The 23,308-nt window shown below is 39.3% G+C and overlaps 1 protein-coding gene across 3 annotated transcripts in view; it reads right to left on the reverse strand.

Annotated features, from left to right (window-relative positions):
• Nucleotides 1-23,308, reverse strand: part of LOC119653695 (voltage-dependent calcium channel type A subunit alpha-1) — a 399,598-nt gene that overhangs the window by 75,641 nt on the left and 300,649 nt on the right. For all 3 annotated transcript variants that reach the window (XM_038058565.1, XM_038058567.1, XM_038058568.1), the window contains 3 exons: nucleotides 20,934-21,025; nucleotides 5,730-6,011; nucleotides 4,597-4,799 (listed from right to left, as the gene is read on the reverse strand). In XM_038058565.1, coding sequence (XP_037914493.1) covers nucleotides 4,597-4,799; nucleotides 5,730-6,011; nucleotides 20,934-21,025 — 577 coding nt within the window. The remainder of the gene's footprint in view (nucleotides 1-4,596; nucleotides 4,800-5,729; nucleotides 6,012-20,933; nucleotides 21,026-23,308) is intronic.

Here is a 23,308-nt window from a genome sequence, read left to right on the forward strand (position 1 = left end):
GTTCAGTGCTATACAGAACCAAAGAGGACTTAACGAATCTTGAAGATGCCTCTCTGTTTACGAAAGGGCTCTGAGGTGGTATCCTGAGATGGATGTACTAGGCAAACAAGGCGGTATACCAATTTTCCATAACTGCTGCCAAAATCTTCCTTAACTTAACATAATGCATAGATATTAGTATATTCTAGAATCTTTTCAATCTTTGCATATCCTTAAAAATGCACGATACTTCTCGGAAGAAATAGGTAGAGTCAATGAATACTAGGATAGTTTTCAATGAGGAAAGCCAATTAATTGTTGACAAAATGTAGTTCGTTGAAGGACCCGGAGCGAAAATTCTTCGGACTCTTCGAAACTGATCAATCAACTTTAGTATGTTATATTCCCGGTCTGGGAGGCGACCCCGTTTTCTCATTTGATAAATAGGATCGCTTAGTCTCAACGACTGCCTTGTAGAGAAGGAAGATTTTGGCTGTAGGATTTCAGTTCAGGTTCAGGAAGATTGTAGCAGATAGAAGGGTATAGATTGAACGAAAAGGAAGGTAGGGAAGTGTCGCGTTCTAAACTAAAATTGGGGCTGTGATGGGGAGTTTATATTATGCGGTGTCTCTGATTGTGTTCTGCTGAAGCAGGTTGTAGTTTCCAGCGGCTCTCGCCATCTTCTGGTACATTGTGTGAACACAAAGCCCGCCACAAGCAGTGATTCAACTGACTGATACGTAGCCGCTAATCAAATGGATCATACTCTAATCAAATTGTGAAACAATATTTGATAGTATTCATGCCAAGAATCAGGAAAATCCAATCTGAACGGACGTTGCAGCTTAACGTAACTGGAGGTAGAATACAGTGACTCCTTAAGATGGCACCATGCCTCAGTGCTCCGGTTGACAGTGATGAATAAAATTGTATGAATACGAGATAGCATGGGAGTTAAGGTGGTGGCGTATGCTAACGATTTGATAATATTGGTGTCAGGAATGTTTCCTTCTATTATGAGTCAGATTCTGGCGCGTTGGGAAGGGTGTGTCTGCTGATGCTGCTTACCACGAAAGCAAGAGTACTCGAATTCTATAAACATTCTAAAGGGTTAAGAAGACCGATAGAGCCTTCTGCGCGTGCGTAAGGACCTTTCTAAGGACGTGGAATCTCCAACCAAAGATGATTTTTTGCATGTACGCAGCAGTGGTCTGTCCCATCCTGACATACGGCTCTATCGTATGGTGGCCGGCGCTGACCCCAACCCCCATGAAACTCCCAACCGCAACAATCGATCTGAACGCTGATGAGCCAGGAGCTCTCCTGAGACATGTGAATTCAGGTCCTATCCCGGTTTAGTTGGTACCAGTATACCCCTGGGTTTCGTGACCAATTGCCACTTCAAATAAGTCCCTGTGCAGATTCGGCTCTGATCACCCTATTAGGCCTTTGGAGCATTCGCCTATTGCATTACGGCCAACAAACCAAAGTGAATCCTGCGTTTCCTGCTGCCAGTACTATGAAGGTTCCTCTCGACCACTTGGATTTGGTTTGATCGCAGGATTCGCCTTCCTCACCGCCACTTCAGAGTACCAAACCGCATGTGCCGGAAACACTGGGTCTTTGCAGTTTTGAGGCATGATCTAGACCACTAAGGTTTTTTACTCAATGACGGCGGTATTGTTATTACGCGTGGAACAGTTTGGGCGCCATGCTAAAAGTCATGGACGGGTTGACGGCCATAGGAACAACAACAACAATTGTGCTAAGTCAAGAGGAAGAAATCCTCAGGCACTTCTTCTTCCTGTAGCTAGAGGGAAGCTGCTGACACAATTATTTGGCGAACTCAAAACAGTCTTCGGTTGCAGGATGGGAGCGCTGCTACCTTTCAGTTCTGAAAAAGAGGCCAAGTCGTGGTGACCCAGATTTCCAGAATACAACAGAGGAAAAAAGGTACTCCTTCACGAAACCAACTGCCAGAAGCCGCGCTGTTGACAGGAGCTAATCAACGACGTTCACAGAAAGCCAAGCTGGTTACCAAAAAACTTGGTGCCTATCCATCACCCTGTTCCACGGAAGTAACAAAGATTGAAGAAATCGTACAGGTTCCTTTTTCTGCGAATCCATGTGACCTGATGCAGCCGATGAAGGAATGAGTACTGAGAATGCTCACTCTTCACTTGTAAAGGAACTAAGGATGGCGGTCTTGTCCAGAAAGACAAAAGAACACCAGGATCGGATGGTATTTCCAGCGTAGTGTTGAAATACAAGTCGAATTTGCTACCGTTAGCGCATCGCCCTTTCAGCAAGAGAAGTTCCTCAAGCCAAGACGGACTGACGCAATACGTGCTGTAGCAGACTACAGACTACTTACCAATATAATATGGCTTTTCAGCGGGGCCATCCACAATTGATGCGATTGAGGGGGTGGTTTAAGTGGTAAGGCACACTGGCAAGTAAGAAACGCTTTCAATTCTACGAGATGAACCCACAGACTTGAGTCACTGGAAAATGGTTTTTATTCTCTAGGCTACCTATTGCGGACATTGAGGAATTACTTAATGGGCTGTGCTCGACTCGAGAAGGACAGCGCAAAATAAAGGTCGCATCAGGGTGGCACTAGGGATCTGTCCTTGGTCCAGACCTCTGAAATGCCTTATACGATAGTTTCTGTAACTCGAGATGCCTGGTGAATCACATCTTGTCGTTGATATTGCGGCATTTGTTACCGCATGGTTGAGGACGCTTAACGCATACTGGGAATGGTGATGCGCAGATTATCCTATTGTCTTAAATATCTGTAGCTCTGGAGAAAATTGAAAAGGTTCCCACATTCCCCCCTATTCAGCTTTAGGGAAACCATGGTCTTGTCAGAGCCGGCAGTGATAGACACGAAGATGAGCTTCTTCGAGCAGATTCGCAATATCGAAGACAAGGTAGCGACTAGGATACTGACGATTTGCCGCCTGATGTCCAATGTGAGAGGTCCTTTATCCAGTAGGCGTTTTTTGCGGATGAGTGCGGTTCAGTCGAAAGTACAGGCAGATTCACTCAGTAAAGAGGCGTACTAAAAGCGCCTAGCACAAATATAAAGATGAGGAGCTTTGCGAGGTGTGTTCACCTATCTTACCATTTCGGAGTCAGCAGTAACAGTATTTATTCGGATCGCTCCCTACGTTACCGAGCGAAGGTTTATATATCTCAGAATTAAGGAAGAGAGAGCCCGTACTCTCTGCGCATGGTAGCAATCTTGGGAAAGAGAGTGGAGGGTAGACGGACTGCATAACTCACGTGGAGTGCGACATATTACATTCATTTCTTAAGGCGAAAAAGAAGGAGATGGATAGATGAGACGCTAGGCTCCTCAAACCACGAGGTTTTGCTCCTATACTGCCTGGCCTGTGGTAATGTTTTAAACGAATCCAGTAGTCTGTCTGTCTGCATTTCACCTCCCCTCTAAAGGATTTAGCCTAAGAATCAATTTTAACATTCTGGCTGAATGCCTTTCTCTCTTTTGGGATGCGCGATGGAGAAAGTCGTTGATCATTTTCCAAAGTGTAGGTTCAACGTTATCGATTCCTCTCGCCAGTTTAGATCGCTTGTTGCATATCCAACTCCTATGGTGTTAAGGGCATTTAGGCGTTTTATTAGGTCTTGAGGTATCGTGGAAGGAACGCTGTTGCGCGCTGAAACAAAAGCTGAGCCTAAAGGGAGAATCTGTTTTCCGATCGAGCTGTTGGAAATGATCGTGGTTTCGCTTTCTAGATTCATGCCTATGTAAAGTCCGATGTGTGAAATTTTTGCAAGAACATCAGCACCAGTGATGGCGACCCTGCCCTCATTTCCCAAGTAGCTAGCGTAATGGCATACAAGCGGGCACTTTTTTGGTGCAGGGTGGAAGGTTTTTGGTGTTGAAATTTATTTTTGATATGCTGCTTACTTCCAACCACGTATCATTACAAAGGCATGGAGAGGTATATAACGAACAATTAACATCGCTGCTTCAAAGGCATGGTTGACGCAATATGGTCCAATCAAGGATAACAGCAATCTAATATAATTATCACTGCTTTGCGGAATATGGGATGTATATACTTAGATGCAAATGGCCATAAAAAGTGGACCTTCCGTTGTTATAGTCATCGGTGTTTGATAATTTTTAGTAGACTCCAAGAAATGTTTTTCTTCGTTGGGCATGGAGTCGGTTTTGCTGGCTAATTTTTTAAAATCTGAGTCAAGAAAAGATTTTTTTTATTGTATTACTGTGTATGTGATACTTTGGAGGCGAATTGTCTGTAAACAAATGGCTCCCGAAATACTGTAGATAGTGCAATACAATAAACAAAACTTTTGTCTAAAAAGGAAACTTCCTCGATTCCCACTTTACTGTGCTTTCGTTTTGAAAAGAAATGCATCTTAACAAAGCTCTGAATACCATGAATAAGGTCCAACTAGTGACTACAATCAACCAGCAAAATTGTTAATGCTGGCAGAGTAATAAGAAGCTAGTAAGATAGTAAGTGCTAACTGAGTATATTATATAAAAATGTGCAATGCTAAAACCAACTTACGTGACTGCATTTAATGCAAACATAGAAGAAAATTGAAACTACTTACCCGATCTCATTTTTATACTAAGATTTTCCCGAATCAATGCAAACAACGTCGTTGTAAAATTCACTTTTCCATCTTCATCCAAAGGCATATTCATACGTATTAACTTCTTATAGGCGAGGCGATTAGGACATTTGTTACCGAACCCCAATGGTGGATCCATATTTTTTAACATATCATACATTTCGGTATAATGTATTTTACCCCTATAAGAGATGTGTTTTCGAGAAAAAAAAAATATTGAAGGGTTATCAGTGTTGGCGGCTCTCTTTTCAATTTTGGGTATCGTTTTGACAACGTGTTTTCAATTCAAGTGCATTCACAACATAACTGCTAGCACACGATGTTTTATTTGCATGTAATTGACAACGAACAAGTACAGAACACGTAGCAGTGAAAGTACAGAGAGGGAGAGATACGAAAGAAAGCGATTATACAATTTATGCTACCAAAATACAACGCTCTTCCTGCGTGCTACGGATATGTGTGAAAAGTTGAAGCAATATTACATCAAATTTACTTGTTGTGAGACTAAATACGCAATTTTGAAAGTCATGCCAATTAAAAAAAAAATCTGTGATGAGTTTCCTGTTTGTCTTCCAAAATGATAAGTGTACCAGGACTTTACGACATTTACTAGCCACTCAGCCCTCTCTCAAGTAGGTGGCAGGATTGCTTACAACGAACTAGCAATATGAAACAAATACGAACAAATAATAATCAAATCAATAATCTTGCACATCTGAATGACGGTATAGTGACACATGAACCAATTTGATACTTTCAAACTATAGTCGGCCCCCATGCGAATGTTGGAAATCAGCCACGCAACATAGGCATGAGATCCCTGACTGTAAAGATGCTGGTTAAACCCGTGGTAAGTTTGCTGGAGGACTTAAGATACTTCAAATTTGATGGTAAACTTAATTTTTGACGTCTTCATCCAGCACACTTACCTCGCAAGCCTTCAACGAAAAAACATTTACACATATCTGAACTGAAAACACAACTCGAATCACAATACCAAAAAAAATTTAAATTTTGTAGAAAAAAACAAGAGATAGATCGATAAACACAGAATGTTTCTTGCGCAACACATAAATTTAGTAGAAGTTATTATTAAATTTGATAATTACGTCGCATTTGGATCATATTCGGCCCATATCCGAACGAATTCGTCTAAATGATGGGCACCCAATATACTCGAGTCACGCGTTAAATAATCGAAATTATCCATAATGACGGCGACGAACAAGTTTAACATTAGAAACGAACAGAAAAATATGAATGAAACGAAATACGCGTATGCCAGTGTTGAACCGCATGTTTCGTGTGGACCCTTATTAGCGCGAGGATCGCATGGTTTCCCCTTGAGGCACGCCAGCATAATGTTCGGCCACGCCTCGCCTGTGGCGCATCTGTTGTTCCAAAACGATCGCAGTCAGTTAATGTTGGTGGAATCCAGATTCGACGATGAGCGACGAAGAAATTTGGTTGAGGATAGATAAAATAGAGTAAAAAAAGATTATTTAGTTTAATTTTCTTGTCGCAATCTTAAATTCTAAATATTTCAAAATTTGTTCCGTTGAGATAGCAGAAATTGAGATATTTCAAAGATTTTTCCTAAAAGATATATTTTAAAAAGCTTAGTAAATTTAGAGTTCAAATATAATTTTTTCATTCACTCCGTAAATATAAATTCGGGACTCGCGGAAAGATGTCTGCAACCAGAAACGTTGGTCAACACAAGCCGCTGGACAAATTCCATACCTCAAAATATCTACAATAAGTTCGAGTAGTCCGTGCTGTATATTTCAGCTTACAAAGACTGTTCCACTCGAAACGTCTCACCATAGGGTCAAAGCTCTTACTGTACCAGACAATGATCTTGCCAGTCCTCATGTATTCCTCGGAAACTTGGGTCCTTAGCAAGAAAAATTGCGAACTCTTGGGCGCGTTCGAGAGAAGAATCCTCCGAAGAATTTTTGACCCCCCCCCCCATGAGGATGGACGATTCCGTAACTTACATAACGACGAAATCTATGAGCGATATCATGACCATCCGGTTGTGGATAAAATCCGGCTCAAGAGGTTCCGGTGGGCGGGTCACTTAATCCGTTTGGATGAGGATGATCCAGCCCGGAAAGTCTATAAGGACAATATCTATGGTAGAAAAAGTAGACGAGGCAGACCCTGCTGAGGTGGAGCGATGGCGTAGGTTTAGGACGCCAGACAGCTTTTAGGGATATCGAATTGGTGGACTTCGGCGCAAAACCGGGATGTCTGAGGTTCCTTATTAAGGCAGGCTCAGACCGGATATCGGTTGTTGCGCCGTTGATGATGATGATGAAACCAGCGGCAATAAAACGCTATTGCAATAGGTGGAATATGGAATATGGTGGAATATAAATTCAATATCAGAAATGATGTGTTCAGATTGAGAAATTGTGAATGTGAAATCGCATACCGTTTTAAAAGGGGGAAAAGGAAACACAATCCCCAAATATAGCCTTCAGATGATCGAATAAACACTAATTTCTTCAAGGTCCGTCTTATCAATGCTCATGCTCCAATGGACGTCGCAATGAAGGAGGGGCTTGGTGATTTGCTGTCGCAGCATGATACTAAAATATTGCTGGAGTTCTATTACTGGTCTTAACGCTAAAGTCGGTAATGAGGTAATATATGGCTATAGTGATACACAAATGTGTAAAGAATTGGTTTGACAATGAAGGCATCACCTTACTAGACGAAAGACCATGAACGTGGTGACCTAAGGGTGAAACCCAGTTGATTGCTTATACGTAAGAAAAAAACAAAACATTTTGACGAGACTCTTCAGAGCATTGACAAAAGCTTTGTGACAACTACCATCAGGAGCGCATTTAAAGTAACGACAAGGCTTAAAAATGGGTTTCAAGCAAAAACGAGTCTCTGCAGAGGGAAGGATGAGAGTGTAATCAACGGGTGTGATTTGATAAAGCAAATGTCGACGTTCTACTTTTCGGAACTCCTGAGCCCTCCTAGACTGGTAGATGGACTACCACCAGCAACGGAGGAATTTTCTTTGCAACGTGAGCACTCCATCTCTGCCATGGATACCCTAACGATAGAAGAGGTAGATGTTGTCATCAAAAGGTTGAAAGATAACGTACCACCAGAACCCCTGAAAGGTGATGGTTCCTTCGTGTTACGAAGATAGATTACCAGATGACTGGTTTCATACCTTAATTTATTCTATCCACAAAGAGGTGACAACCTGGTACGAGAAAACTACAAGGGCATCTCTCTACTGTACATTTCGCACAAAGTATTCATCAAAATTTTGGAAACGAGACTCAAACTGGGACTGGGCAATGTATTGACATCCTTGAGACGAAGAATCAACAAATAATCTTTACCACAAACAGACTTGGCCCTAACCGCAAAAAAGTCAGAACGACTGGTACGACGATCAATATAAGCTAGCACCGGAACAGAAGAATATCGGGTAATGTGCACTCTCAAAGAATATAGGCTTGCGGAGAGATCCATCACGAATTTGATTGAGCGGAGAAACAACTAGACAGAAAGAAAAGGAAACCCGGGAGAACCAAGCCTGTGAACTCGAGAAGTACAAGGGGCAACCGCACCAGGCACGGAACTTTTGCCAACAAATCGACAGGAAGCCTTATACACCTTCATGCTCATCCTGTAGAGACAAAAAAGAAAATCTCACTTCCAACCGTATGGACATATTGGAGCGATTGGCTGAGTACTTTAATGAACTGCCCAACAACCAAAATATCGACGAGTTAAAAGTCCCGCCAACTAACAGCATCCCCTGGAAAGTGACATTAGATAAGCGCTGCAGTAGAATTTCTCGTCGATGCGGAACCATTTCAAGTACTACGTCCTCCTGAAAGAATTCTCCGATATCAACTGCGAAACCAAGTTACAGGGAGCCCACCCGTTGCATAATGCGAAAGGAAACCCCTTTCCACGAACAGGGTTTCTTAATCGCATAATGAAATTGTAGAGTTTCAAAGAGACCTTGGACTATTTCACCTGATATCCAAGAATGGTGACGAACAGTGACTGTTTAGAGACTATTGTCAACTCCATTTTTTGACCATTCTTATCAAGTACCAGATAGCACACATCTATATTTCCGCGTCTCCTTAGTGGATTCATGTTTTTAACTAAGCATTTACTACACCGCAAAGAAGTTTTCCTGTGCATAGTTCACCTGAGCTACAAAGTTGCCAAATTTCTATTTGGCGCACTTGAAGTGAAGGGAAGTGTGACCTGGCTTTTGGATTCAATGGCACAAGAGCACTGCCAGAGAAAGTTGAAACCATACAGAATTATCGTAGGTCAGGAAATTGTAGCAAGCTCAGGAGATCCTTGCTTATCACTAAATTCAATCGGAAAATTCGAGGGCGTTAGGCGCAATTCTAAGAATCTCAAATAATGTAGGAGCGGGCCAACAATGAGAGCTACAGTCGGAAACACAAAACTGTCTAGGTTTCTTCAGATACCTTGCTAGCTAGTCATTTGTACAAATCACAAACCGATCTTCCAGCACCGCACAAGAATCAAGGAGGACGATTGGAATCCATAAATTAATTCGTGACTAAAATCTAAGGCCTTATCACGCATACAAAGTTTGGACATACCTATCACTGTTATTGCAGAAGAACTGGCAGGCAACCAAGGGACTGGGAGTCAACTACCGACACTATGACCTAGGAATCACTAACTAAACTAGGCCTTAATGGAACAATATACGGATAAGATTGGCGCCGACTGTTCGTTTGCAAAGAATTGATAGATAGAAGTCTCATTTCCAGTCAGATATTAAGAAAATTCTTTTCTCTTACTATCAAAACCTGTTAATACTCATAGTGGGCCTAAGTCCAGAAGAATAGTAACCTCCTTGATCCCCCCCCCAAAAAAAAAAACAATTAAGACAGTAGAAGTGATGAGAGACCTTATTGAGGCTGGGGTGGAGAAAAGGGTAACACAAGAAAATCAGCCCTGTTATGTGATTTAAAATCAACTAACCTTGAAAAATTCAAATGAGCTTGGTAGGAAATGCAGCTTTCAGCATGGATACCAAATTAAAAAAAATATGGTTTTAGAATCACAAAATGACAAGGTTCGAAATTTTTAGATTTACCAGAATAGAAAGAGTTCCTATTAAGTAGAGTAGTCCGAAGCTTGACAGGCTAGTGGCGTTTTGAGAGCCTTTCAACTCCATGCAAATCAGTCATCGAGCAAAGTGGTGCAATCGATTATGACAAGTCGATCCTGCTTCAGAATGGGATAAAGGATGAAGAAGAAGACCTAAAGGCTCGAAATTCAGATGCTTCAACACCAACATCAGGTTGAGGTTGTTCGGAGCCAACATTTTGTCTGCATGAGAAATGACCGTCACTATTATTCAAGATCTCCAGGCTTTCGTTAACACCTATCTTCGTCGTGATATCGGGGTAGCGTGACTCGACAATACCTCAAATGAAGAACAGGCATAAGTGGACGTGTTGATTAGAAGACAAAAATAGCAGTGGGTCGGTCACACTTTAAGTAACCATTCCGTTGTTATCTATGCATGAGATAGAATTTACTACCTCAGAATCGCCAAGAAGTGGGTTGCTCTAGAAACACGTGGCGCAGAGCTTGAAGAATGTAACATTTTGAGATGCATATCCTGAAGTTTGGCATCATTATTAATAGAACTCCAATGTCTGAGCCGCAGCTATCAAAAAACGAATATTAAGGAAGTGTTACTACTGGACGGGTCCCGCCTCTCAGTCAGTTGACAATAACACGATTTCACTTCTCGAGGTGGTGGAGCTGAAGTAGTCCATAAGAATCCTTAAAAGAGTGGTACATAGCCTCAAACAACCAGAAAAAGACATTTGAACGTCCTATGTGATGTAAGTTTAGAGACGATCTATATTCCGGAAATAAGGTGCAATTTTCTGTCAGTAAAAATGAATTGAATATGAGAAGGTTAACAATTACATACTTTCAAGGACGGAGAAGCATAAATGTGGCTACATGGTTAAAGCTTGGTCATAGCACCTCGCGCCGATTCAGAATTGTACCCATTGAGATCCAGGAGGAACCTATCCGAGACCAACTTTTGCTTGATTGTTCAAATATTGATCCATGCCAAAGACGTCTAGGAGACTTGAATTATGAGACCCTACCAAAATTTCAGATGATAAGATCAAAGAATGGAACACGTACTATTGGGATGTGTGCTTCGAGCCTAAATAGATGCAGCTATCTCACCACCAGCAGAGACATAGGTCAATTTTAGCTGGTTCATAGTAGTTTTGACTAAATATATTGGCGTTTTACGATGGGAGAGTGCACCTTGGTACGTTGCGTCCTTTCTCAGTTGGATACGGAATGGATTCCAGGCCCGAAATATTAAATATTCCCAAGGGATATGCGGTCATGACAGATGCCCATTTTAGTTTGAAACTGAGTTGCTTTCTTTACGATAATCGGAGGTTCCAGAAGAAATGAAATAATTTTTTGAAATAAAAGCAGTTCGATTCGAATTTACCATAAAGAGAGAGAGAGAGTAAGGTGGGCAGTAAGAACTTTTAAACCACTGAAATTACCTGGAGTAGGTGGCTTGTTCCTAGCATTAATCCAGAGAGGCTTAGAAATCATCTTCTGAGGGTGGTAAGCGGCAGCATAGCCCTGGGATATATACCAATAGCAGCGAGGCGGGCGTAGGCTTTATCCCGAAAGCGGGTGCGGGTGTGCGTTTTTGGACACGCAGAGATACAAGATGCCCTGATCCCCAAGACAGTGGGGCTCTCCGCATTGGTAAAATGCTAGAGAGTAGGCAAATAGAAGTATCGACAGGTACAAATTCTGTTGTCATGAATATTACTCGGGGTTATTCACAGGGCTTGTGTGGAGTATAGTGGGACGAACTCCTGGACGGGCTAACACATATTGCAATATAGGTAGAGGGTTACGCGTATGACATTATATTAATCTGTAGGGGCAAATCTAAGATACCCAATGTGATAGAATCCAAACTGGATTAAGGGTTACTAGTGTCTGGTGCTGGAAGGTGGGACTGCGTATCAATCCAGCCAAAACCACTATAGTACCATTCACTAGGAAACTTAAGCTTGATCACCTAAGAGCGATAAGATTACATGACATGGAGGTGAAACGAGAAACAGAGGTCAAATATTTGGGAATTACGCTAGACCAAAAATGACTCTGGAAGGCACATGTCGGAAGCGTTCTCCAGAAGGCTATACGGGCTCTAATAACTTGTAGGTTCATAGTCGGAAAAAAATGGTGTTGCACCCCGAAGATACTATTTTGTTTACAACGATTATCTATGGGACGGTAATCTGGGTAGAAAGAACTGAATTCAGCACACAAGCTAGGGAGTTACACAAACTCCAAAGACTGGCTTGCGTGTGTGTCAGTGGGGCAATAAGGACATGCCAAACGGCATTCCTGGAGGTCCTTCTGGGATTAACCTCTTTCCGTCTATAATCTTCAGAATGGCCAGGAGTATCAGTAAGGCGGGGAGCTGCCTAAATCGATGGAAGATTGATATTCTTTCTAGGCGATACTCCGAATTAGTGATACCAAGGAATATCATGGCAACCAGATTTCACTTCAATAAAAAGTCTGAAACACGTTGGGGTAACAAAGCAGACTGGGAGAGCGTGGCTGTGACATACGGCTTAAACCAGCAACTGATTACTTGGTGCACGGACGGATCTCTCAGAGCAAAGGGAGCGGGTACGGGGGTCATTGGTCCAAGGAAAATTTACTTAGAGTCAATGGGTAACCACACTAGCATTTTCCAGGCGGAAATATACGCCATAGACAGACGCGCCTTCTTTAATTTACTACAGAGTGCAGAACATTGCTATTCTGACTGACAGCCAAGCAGTGATCAAGGCACTTAGTTCCAACTTGGTCAATTCTAAACTGGTGTGGGAATGCCTTGAGAGACTGAATACGTTCGACTCGTTCAATAAAGTCTGGATACTCTGGGTTCCAGGCCATGTTGGATTGGAAGGCAATGTGACAGCGGACGAACTATGAATGAAAGCGAATAAGGCAATGCCTTAGAAAAATGACAAATGAAAAGGCCAGAAACCCTATCAAAGACTAGTGGAATGTCCCACTTAAGTAACGACAACAACACGAGGAGATTTGACTGCAGCAATTAACCTTTTCTTTTGTCATTTTTCGCAAAGACTAATATTTGCAATCAAAATATACAATCAGTGCTGGACGCAAAGCATAACACATAAAATACATTCATCATCGATGTTCTGCTGACATTGTGATCGATGGAATGCCAGGATTACGGGGTTCTATGGTATGGAAGGAAGGATGACGTCTGAAGATCCTTCCCCTTTTGGTTTTGTTGAATTACTAAACTAGGAAGTAGGGCAATTCCGCAAATTCTTTTTATGTTCGAAGCTGTCGTCAGAGTTTCCTTTGAACCTCTTTGAACACAAACGAATTTTTTTATTTTTCCCAATTTTGACAATTGACTTTAATTAAGTATAAACCTTCACACGACTTTTAATATTTGCAATCAATAACAAAAAATAATTTTGGATCATCTGCGCATTAAAGATAGGAACATATTTGGTAAACTGGAGAGGAAGACAATTTAATATGACGTTTAAAAAAGAATGGACCTAGGATGGAGGGCTCAGAGACCCTTGGCGAGGGAAAAAGGGTGAAGAAGCGTCCACTGAAATGACTCCACTCTCTCTGCCATTCAAGAAATGGTAATTGATGGAAAGGCACGCAACTGGAGTTTGAAGAGGGAAGTGGTGAATGGAGCCAAAAATGTTGGAAAAGTCGCAGTGAAGCTGGTGAACTCTAATGAGATGGTGACAGTCACGCGCTTACTCTAAGACTTACGTTGCTCTTTCCTTGTCGGGAATTTGGGAAATGAAGGTAAAGATGCATAGTAAGCAATCGGTTCTGGCCAGTATAGGGCCAAAGTCTGGCTGAAAACGATATGAGACCTTGTTTTTAATGAAGGGGAATCGCAGACCATTTAAACTGCAACCGCCGTTATGGTCGTGGGATAGAGAGGAAATTAGACTACGGAAAGATTTAGAAGCAGAGTGGGGGTTAAAAAGATTAAAGTTGAAACTGACACAAATGATCACCTTAAAGACTTACATTAGAAAGGGAATGAGAAATTTAAGACATTTAGGTTCAGCGAAATTTATATTAGTAATGGGACGAGTAAGGACCGAGAATTTCAGATATTGTGACAAAAGGAGTTGAACCTCAAATGGGTCTTCTATGGTCATAAAATATTAAATGCCTGTGTTTGGTCCAAGTTTTCATAAATTAGCTTATTGTTGTGAAGTTAGCCAGATTTATAGCGTTACTATAAAGTAACGCGTGATGCCCGGATTTTTATCAGGAATATCATAGAGAGCATTGTTTATATTCAGCCCGTCAGTTTAGTACTTCGGAAAAAGGAGCAATTTTTATTATTTATTGATGTATAGATATTGATTTTTTATAGATATAAGATAATGAATTTCATTTCTGCTATCTCTTATTATTGGATATAATTCATGACCAAATTTGTTGGATAAAAATATGGTTATGAGTCTTTGGACACTTTGAATTTATTCAAAATGTGATAGCGATCTTATAAAACTCAAAAAGAAAAAACGAAATTGTATCCAACAATCTTGGTTTTGATAGGAATTATCAAAATTAACAACGGATACAACAAAATCTGCGCATCTTTCACATGGATTGCCACGCCTGACTTGTTTTTCTTTTTAAATTAGGAACCATAAATTCCTCTTTTGGTCATTTGAGTTTAAATTGTCTAGATGGTGGCAGTTTTTGTTGCATTCAAAAATATACTAATGAAATTTTAGTTTCACATTTACGTGAAAGAACAGAGTTTCGTTCGCTAAAGGTTATATCAATCTTTATTGTGTATTATTTGTAAATATCGAGAAGCAAATAAAAAAGCACTACTCGTATTTGTTACGACTAAAGGGAGTTCTATATTCACTAAATCTAGGAGATTACAGATTAGTTTAAATTTGCTTTTATCGGGTTTTTGTTAGATACAAAATGCCTAGTGCAATATGTGATATATATTTTTCAGATGTTATCTTTCTCAATAACTTGAAATGTTAACCTTAGAATGGGGCTATCAATGAAGATGAAATCAACTAATATCAACAACTTTCAATGCAATTTAGGGATTTATTTCTCCAAACATATTTATATAGAAAGTAATGGTTCTAAACAAAATTCAAAAAGATAAATAATTTATCTAATTTTCACACAACCCAGAATCTTGTTCCACCTGGAACAAGTACTGTAAGTTTTCATGTTAGGAAATTAGACGAACTCATGAAATCTCTATCTACAGTAATTGAACGGTAACAATGTTGCTCAAACTAATATTTATATATAGTTCAATAGCTACTTCTACGATAGTGTCGTTTGTAGCTACGTAAAACTATCCAAGTTTCACTAACTACTTTTCTAAGTAGACTTGAAGTGTTTCGGTTTATTGTTTGGTCGTGTGGATAAGATAGTTTGTGTTGTGCCTATTCAAAAATAAAGGATAAAACTAAAAATTACTAAAATAGAACTTGATCAACATTAAAAATAGTGTTTTCAGTTCTAGTTATAGTTTGATTTATTTATGGCAGTATTCTTATACTGGAGGCAAAAAAGCCGAAGTTTATAAAAATTATTATCGTTAAAAATGGAGCTATTCGAACTGATGAAACGCTAATGTTACATATAATCTATTTTACAACCCGAGACTCGGAGATAATAGTTCCCATATCCTCGATTGTAGGATTTGCAAAGTCTCAAGTTAGAGGTATAGGTCAGAATAGGTGATTTTATAGGTTAAGACTTTATATTTGGTTTTTAGTAGCTTATTGAGAGGACACAGTTTTGAGTTTAAGATTGATTTGATTGCATCCAGATCAGGCTTTTGATGAAACCAAATGGTGCAACCAATGACGACGAGCCGATCCAGCTTATGAATGGGATCAAGGTCGAGGGAAAAGAGGAACTCAGCACCGTCCCCGTCGCCAGTAGTATATTTGCTTAATGAAAAACTGCTACTAGCGACGGAGACGGTATAGTGTTTGCCGGAAATACCGCGAACACGCATTGATTATAAAATGAAAAAGTTTAAGACTGATTTGAAGCGTTTTCGTTTCTTATTATTTTAAGATTTGAGTTCAAGAAGGCACATGCCTCTCCGTTCTGCTTGAAGTAAATTTTTGATGCGAAGATCTGTCGTATAAAATTGTTACTACACCGAAAATTCGTACCTTGAGGTACATTACTTGACAGGCACTACTTGAGTTGGCGAAGACTCACCACCTGCGCTAAGCCAAGGACGATCTAGCCCTTCTACAACAAGAATCGATCGGGAGAACTTTTGGATCAAACGTACACAAATATATACAGGATTATGGCGATTTGCACAGGCACTGTCCTATAGGGAGCCAAACTGTCAGAACCCTCTGACAATTTCTTTGCTATTGCCCAGTTTTAACTAGCGTCAGGCTGCGGACCTTAGGTAAACAATTCTTTGGGAATCTCAAAGAGATCTCTTGTTGTAAGGCGGCGGAGCTGCTATCCCTCGTAAACGCTACGAGTGTGGCTTTGAAAATCTTAACTCTCCCTGTTCTCTCCCACGGTAGTCATAGAGTGCTAATTGTACTTTTTTGAGAGTCCGTAGCGGCAGTTTGAGGTACTTCAGCTTTTATTTGGGTTTCATGCCAAGTGAAAACACCGTGTGTAATAATAAATCTTTTTACATACCGAAGGTAAAAATCCAGGACTTTCTGAATGTTCGCATGCATCGATTATTCAATTTCAGTAGAATTTGTGACACTTCTGCGCGACATCTCGGAACTGTCGAAAATTGTGCTTTCGAAGGTACATTTTTTTTTAACTTCAAGATAGATTTACTCTGACTCTCGTGCTTTTCCTTCAACTCAAATTGGTGAGGTGGAATGATTTAAATTGCGGCTAAATTTGTTGAAACTTTGATAGTGAACGTTTTTGGAAGAGTTTTCAGAAAATGGGAAATCGACTTATGGCTCTGTACGAGGTCACAATGGTGGCATCCTTGCCCTTCTTCGAGATCATTGTTGTTTGGATGGATTTATAACTGGAAAAGAATCATGGTAGTGCACTTTTATATATATGCATATCGTCATGTATCAATCAAGCTTTACGAAGAGTAATATCGTGTAGCTACTGCCAAAAAAAGTAGAGGTAGCCTTACCAAATGCTCCACCACGAATATTTCAACTAGAAAGATGTCGACAAACGGTGAAGTTTTACTAAAGTCGATTATTGTTGTCGTTGCTGACGGAACCTAAACGGATTGCAGAATAGGAGCAGAGGTCTACTTAGATTCGCATGTCATTCGTTCAGTGTCGCTCCTATTCAGGTTTCCAGTCATAGGAATATAAGCTGGCCAAATAGGGTTTATCGCCCAAAGCTTGACTTTTGCGTTGTTCCAAACGCCATAAATTCCTTAAAGAGTATGGTTTTTTCCTATTTTCTTGCGGTACTAGGCGGCAAGGACCGACCATCGGGGCTACAACGAGGAAAATGTGGCCATCATGTGAGGATTAGGTAGTGACCATTTGACACGGCTTTCTCGGAGGATCTTTAAGATTTAAGAATAAACTCACGGACTTCTTATTTACAAGATACTAATTAAGTTTGAAAGTCAGAGGCAAAGGAATGCATCTTATAGGTTAAGAGTCAACACATCGTAATATGTACTTGGGTCGCTCGAGTCTGTGGTTTCAAAACGGCGCAACTGCCTTAATTGAGCTTGGGCTATGTAAACCAACCAATCCCTGTGAATCATCCTGCCTCTAATCAGCTTATAACTAGGCGAATTGTTGGGGTTGATGTATTTTTTTCTCATTTTACACTCGTGGGAAATTGTAAGAGCCTCTCGACGTAGGCATTCTTCAGAAAATACGTCGGTAAGTAATAAGTTAATTTTAGGCTGAAAGAAGCTTCATAAGAGCCGAGCTTAGATAGGCCACCTGTTGATATCACTTCGACTACAGTTACCACTCAGCATACTGGGGGCTGGCCTGTTTAGTGATTTTATTCAGGAAATAATTTAAGAGGCCAATGGGAGATGCATTTTCTGAAAAATATTTAAGACTTTCTCCACTTCTTGTCTCCAGACCGATAAATTTGCTTTCCATTGCTTTTTTAGAGACGATGGCTCATACTATGGCCCTTCATGCCCCGGATTTCATTGTAACAGGTTTTCTAATTACATTGTATATTTGGTAAGTTTTCGACTTTTCTAGTGGCCCATTGTGGAACATTTAAAAGTGTTGAGAAAGGAATTCATTGTTATCTTCACTTTAGCTTGATATCAAGAGCAAATTGGTCGTGATGTGAATACAAAGATACTGTTGCATTGTCGATTAGGTCAATATAAGGCCGCGCAGATAGTCGACCACACAGTTTGTTTTTTTGTTGTTTGTTTTTTGTGACCAAAGCGGATGAGATTTTGTCAATCAGTCATTTGAATTGAAATTGAACTCACGAAGTTTTTCCAATATGATTTGTTTTTCACTTTTCTAATCGTTTGCTGATGTCCTTCGCATCGACAGTCTTAACTCGTCACCACAAATAGCAATTAATGCGGAGTTCCTAGAGTCTGATGAATATTCTCGGTAGTTTACTCAGATAGATTAATCAACCGTTGATATTGGAATCATCACGCTAATTATCAATCCCATAGGTTGCCATACTTGTAGGTAGAAGATGAACTCTTGCCATGCCTTGTTTGAAGTTCGGTTGTATTGCCATCAAAGGCCTCCAAACCCTCAAAGGTTATCATTGGGTTCATCGTAAACATCTTCGGCTTCGTATACGTTGGTGGTGGAACAATAATTCCTACCTACCTTCTACCGATAATTTGTTGAACAATGTACCAATTCATTAATAACAACCCCGAACATTTTCTCATTTTTGGAAACCATTGTTGACAACACCAACCCTAATGCCATAATCCTAGACGTCCAACCCTCAGACCGAACATTTATAAGACCAATCACTATGAGTCACATCAGATTTTAGAAATGGCAACATCAGCTAAGAAATGCTATTTGATAACTAAACTTTGCCAATCCCAAAACGGCTGGGGAGCCAGGCCTTCGGTTGAGCATGATCTTATCACTCTACAAATTTGTGTCGTGCTGGGCATTAAAACCAACATTTTCGGAATGCTTTAAAGACATATTTCATTTTCATATGACAGAGGCAGTAAAGTGTCAACCCCTGAATTTTGTTCTTCTAGGTCTGAACTCAGTCTCGTAGCTATGAGCTTGTTACTTGCATGGAATTAAGTGTGGTGATGGTGACGTTAAAGCACAGTCTCAGTGAAAACGAGAAAAAAGAAAACAACGAAAGTAAAAAGAGACTATGTGGGTGCCTTGTACTCCACAAAGGAGTGAACTGGAGACACATGGCAGTAAGAAACGCACTGCAATCAGAACCTGTATATAATTTTAACATACCAAAAGGCGCATTTCAAATGAAAGTTCAGCAATAGCCGGATTTCTTCAAAGCTTTCAATATCCACGTCCCAAACAAAGATTCAGCCTAATATAAGTGCTGCAATATGTAATAAATAATTACCATTTCATCGGTAAAATTTCTGTGGGCCTCGCAGTTAGTACCTCAATAGTAAAGTGTTGCCTCAAAAAAATAAGGTTGACTCACTAATTTATCTCCAATGTCGAGAAACTACTTCGGAATTTCAACTAGTCTTCCACTCTCCCGGTAAAACAAGTTGTCTTTCTAGGCGTCACTTTCATGTTTCTGTGCTTCCTCTTGTCGTGCAGCAAGTTTACTTCATTAGAGGTAACTTCCACAAGGAGCATATCATAGAGGAATTTTCCTGGAGCATATCCCCTCAAAGGACTATTCCGATTCCCATGGAACTAGATAATCCCAGTGAGGCTTGTGGCAGGACAACTTAAGAGTCTCTTGGAGACCCGAGTTTGGTCACCCTCCTCGACTACCTGAGGACGGGACTTCCTGCAAGAAAGGCAGATTCGTTGGTATCAAGTATATTTGAATTAAGTTCCTCTAACGCCAGGTATCAAAAAAGTATTAGCTGATGATATGAAGTAAAATACTTTGAAAGGTGACGATTATATTTCAAGCCTTTAGTTGTGGTATGTTTCAAAATTATAAACGAATAGAATAGAATTTCCCACGATTCCCTTCCGTATCCTTTACAATAGTGATAATCGTCTTTTTGACAGTAGACTATTCTCCTGCATCTGTCACCACTTTTTCGCTAAATAGTTCTCATCCTTCAAACAAAATGGTGTAAGATAATCCTAATTTCTCCTCCACCCTGTCCTGTCCTTCACCCTTCTCTTCCATTCTAGTCCATTTCTTAACTTATCAATTATTCCTTCGATTATGGTTTATTATAATAGCGCCCAATGTGGGCTACGGACGCTTTAGTGATTCTGCGAGTCTTCTGCTGATTTTTACAGAAAAAATTTGATGAAGAATTTATACTCCTAAACCGTCCAAATTAGAATACTGCCTTAATTCGACTAATTTTCTGATTCCATTCATTTCCATTGTAAATTACATTTTTTCTTAATTTTTCTTCTTTCTTCCTCAAAAGGAGATATTCTGCATAGAACAATTTTAAATTTGCGTTGATCAAGTTAGTAAATTAAAATAAAATTAATAAAATATCTTTTTAAACTCGACGATTGCGTAGATAATTAATCTATATTAGATTCAAAAGATGATTCTATGCATTCTTTCATAGTTGAACAATAGGAGATAGTTCGTTCTAATTGTTTACTATAAAACTGGTTCTCCTGGTCTAGTTTGTTTTGAACCGAATTTAGATAAGAATGTCAGATGTTCTATGACCACATCTCGGATTCGTTAGTTCGGTTTCAAAGCAAATTTTTGTCCTTCGTTCTAATCTATTTATTGAAAATTTCACTAATATAAAGACAAATGCGGTCTAAGACCAATCAATGTTGTTCGTAATTAAGTAGAAAATATCTAGGGAAAGTAGTAATATCTTCCACAAGTTTCCATTATTATTTTTTATATCTAAAGAATTTCTAGGAGTTTCTTCTATGGTTTATAATAATCTATTATTGATTTCTCTCGCAAAAGGAAATTTAAAATTATTTTCTTAGTAATAAGAGAAATTGATAACTGAAGAAATAATGATAGTCGCCAGAAATATGTTTGTAGATTGGAAAAAAATCTTATTGCGCGGCGATACCTACCTGAATAGTAACATTAATCCTTGGACAAAGGAACGGAAGTTGTTGTGTCTGGTTATCGCATTATCCGATGTAAGTGCAATATTCCCGAATACCTAATTTTTTGATTTGGATTGATTTGGAGTTTTGTTCAATTTTGGTTTAGTATAAATATTTCTTTTGTGGTGAATAGAGTTTATGAAATTAACACATCCACATTAAAGAATTAACAGAAAAACATAAGTTTAATAAGTGAAAATAAGGATTCAAACGAATATGAAAATAAAATCTTTCCTTTTGAAGTATCTTGAAAATCCTATTCTGTTTGTTGACTGTATGTGACCGTGTACATTTAGTTTTCATATATACTTTGTAGTTTTCTTTACGATTATACATTTGTAATGTCTTCAAAGCAAAATATACATTACATTACTTAGGTACAATACAGAACTCAGATACAAACAACTTGCTTTATATTATGAGTTACATATGAGATTAATGATAATGGTAACTGCTAAAAGGGTCAACTTTACATTTAACTAAACTGGATAGGAGTAAAAATGTTCGTCTTATTATGCTATTATGCTAATTAATCAATTAATTTTCATATGAAGCTTCCTTAAAATTTTTGGAATATGTGGTGACAACAGATATTTAAAGCCTAGTTTAGGGAAGAGCATGGGATCTCTCTCTGCCAACTTGACGGAATATAAGTTTAAATCGATTAATTGCATTTGGTGACTCTTCTTGCGTCGTTGTTGAATTTGCTGGCCTTTAATTATGAGTTTTATTAGGATAAGTGCGTTGTATCAAAATATAATTGAAAGTAAAAAAAATTTCTGAATTTTTGCTACATAATCCCACATTTTCTTCCAAATTCGCTATAAAACTTCATAACAATTACTTAGTTCTTGTTATAGTGGCCACAAAGGGAAAATGAGAAAAAAATCTACGAATCCGATTTTAGAAAGCACTCCGAATAGGTGCAGCAGCCACGACGCAAGCTTTCTACAGAACAAATGTATCTTGTGCATGTTATGATATAATAAATTATGTAGGTTGAGGTAGTAAGCACTAATGAAAGCAATTTTCCCTAAGTAAAGAAATTTTAAGTCCAAACTGGTCTTACAGAAGCATCCGAAAGGGTGTCAGGATGCAAACATTAGAGGGTTATACCATAAAACTTGTCATTTGAACATATTATAAGGAAAATGAAGTAACCGCGCAAATTGACAGCATGAAATAATGGTGTTATGAATGCTATATACTAAGTTGACGTTTGCACATAGATAACATGTGCAAAGTCTAATCAAAAGAAGACCCCGATTCTTGGGAACCTTGATGAAGATAATACAATTGTGAAGCTTAAACAATCTGTATATTTCGCATGGATAGGTGTTACAATTTCCAGTCACGCATTAACGGGTGTCCAATGAAAACAACCTAGAAAAACATCACCTAAAACCGGAGAACTCAATTGACGGAGTCGATGTTTGCATACTTGAGGGCTGTGGAGTATCATGTATTGACAAATTTCGCTTTAGCTGACTTGATTTTGAACAAATTACTAAGGAAAGAAGAGTATTGTTCAATGAGAAGTAACCTTTCTCTTATTGCATGAAATCACAGGCTCAGTGGAGGCAAAAATTAGGTGAGATTCTGAGCCTTTCAAAGTATATGCTTTAGCAATCTATTGTCATGTTGTCAGGGGCAGAATTACTCAGCGTCACTGGAGTTACTGGCAGTAATTTGGAAAATTTCAAGCTTCATCTCCATTCAAGAATTTTTGCGGAATTTTCCTAATTAAAACTACATAAAAACTAACGCCACTTAGAAACATTCTATAAAGTTTTATGGAACCAAAGAATAAGTTTCCGTCGAATTATCAGCCAAAAGCGGCGTCCAATATCTATAAGAAAAGTTTGTCACACGGAGGAAAACCAGTGCCTCCACAGAATGGTGAAATGAATCATTATCGCTTGCATATGCTGTAGCCAGTGGATTGAATGATTCCGTTTCGCTTTGCAAAAATCAACGAAAAATTAAAAGTTAGCGGAATAACCTCTACCATTACCTTGGGAGTTTTCGCCTCGAAAAATATTGCGTAACTTGGTCCTAGTTGCCAAAACATTTTGCCACTGAATATTTTTGGATACCCGCTCATCGTTGTTTTCTGAATTGAAACTACTGATCCTAATGATTAATAATGGAGATTACACAAGTCATATTTATACCGAATCCGTTTTAAGGTTTTATTTTCGAGCATATCAATTCTTCCATTCCATTCTTCCCAGCCGTACTATTGTTCGTTACTCATAACGCAGAGTACCAAGGCCTTATTAAGTTAATTACGTAGGCCATAGAAGGGGGCAGCTAAATGCAAATACTAGGGTCCCTAT

This window comes from Hermetia illucens, chromosome 4, assembly GCF_905115235.1.
Source record: "Hermetia illucens chromosome 4, iHerIll2.2.curated.20191125, whole genome shotgun sequence".
NCBI classification, from domain to species: domain Eukaryota; kingdom Metazoa; phylum Arthropoda; class Insecta; order Diptera; family Stratiomyidae; genus Hermetia; species Hermetia illucens.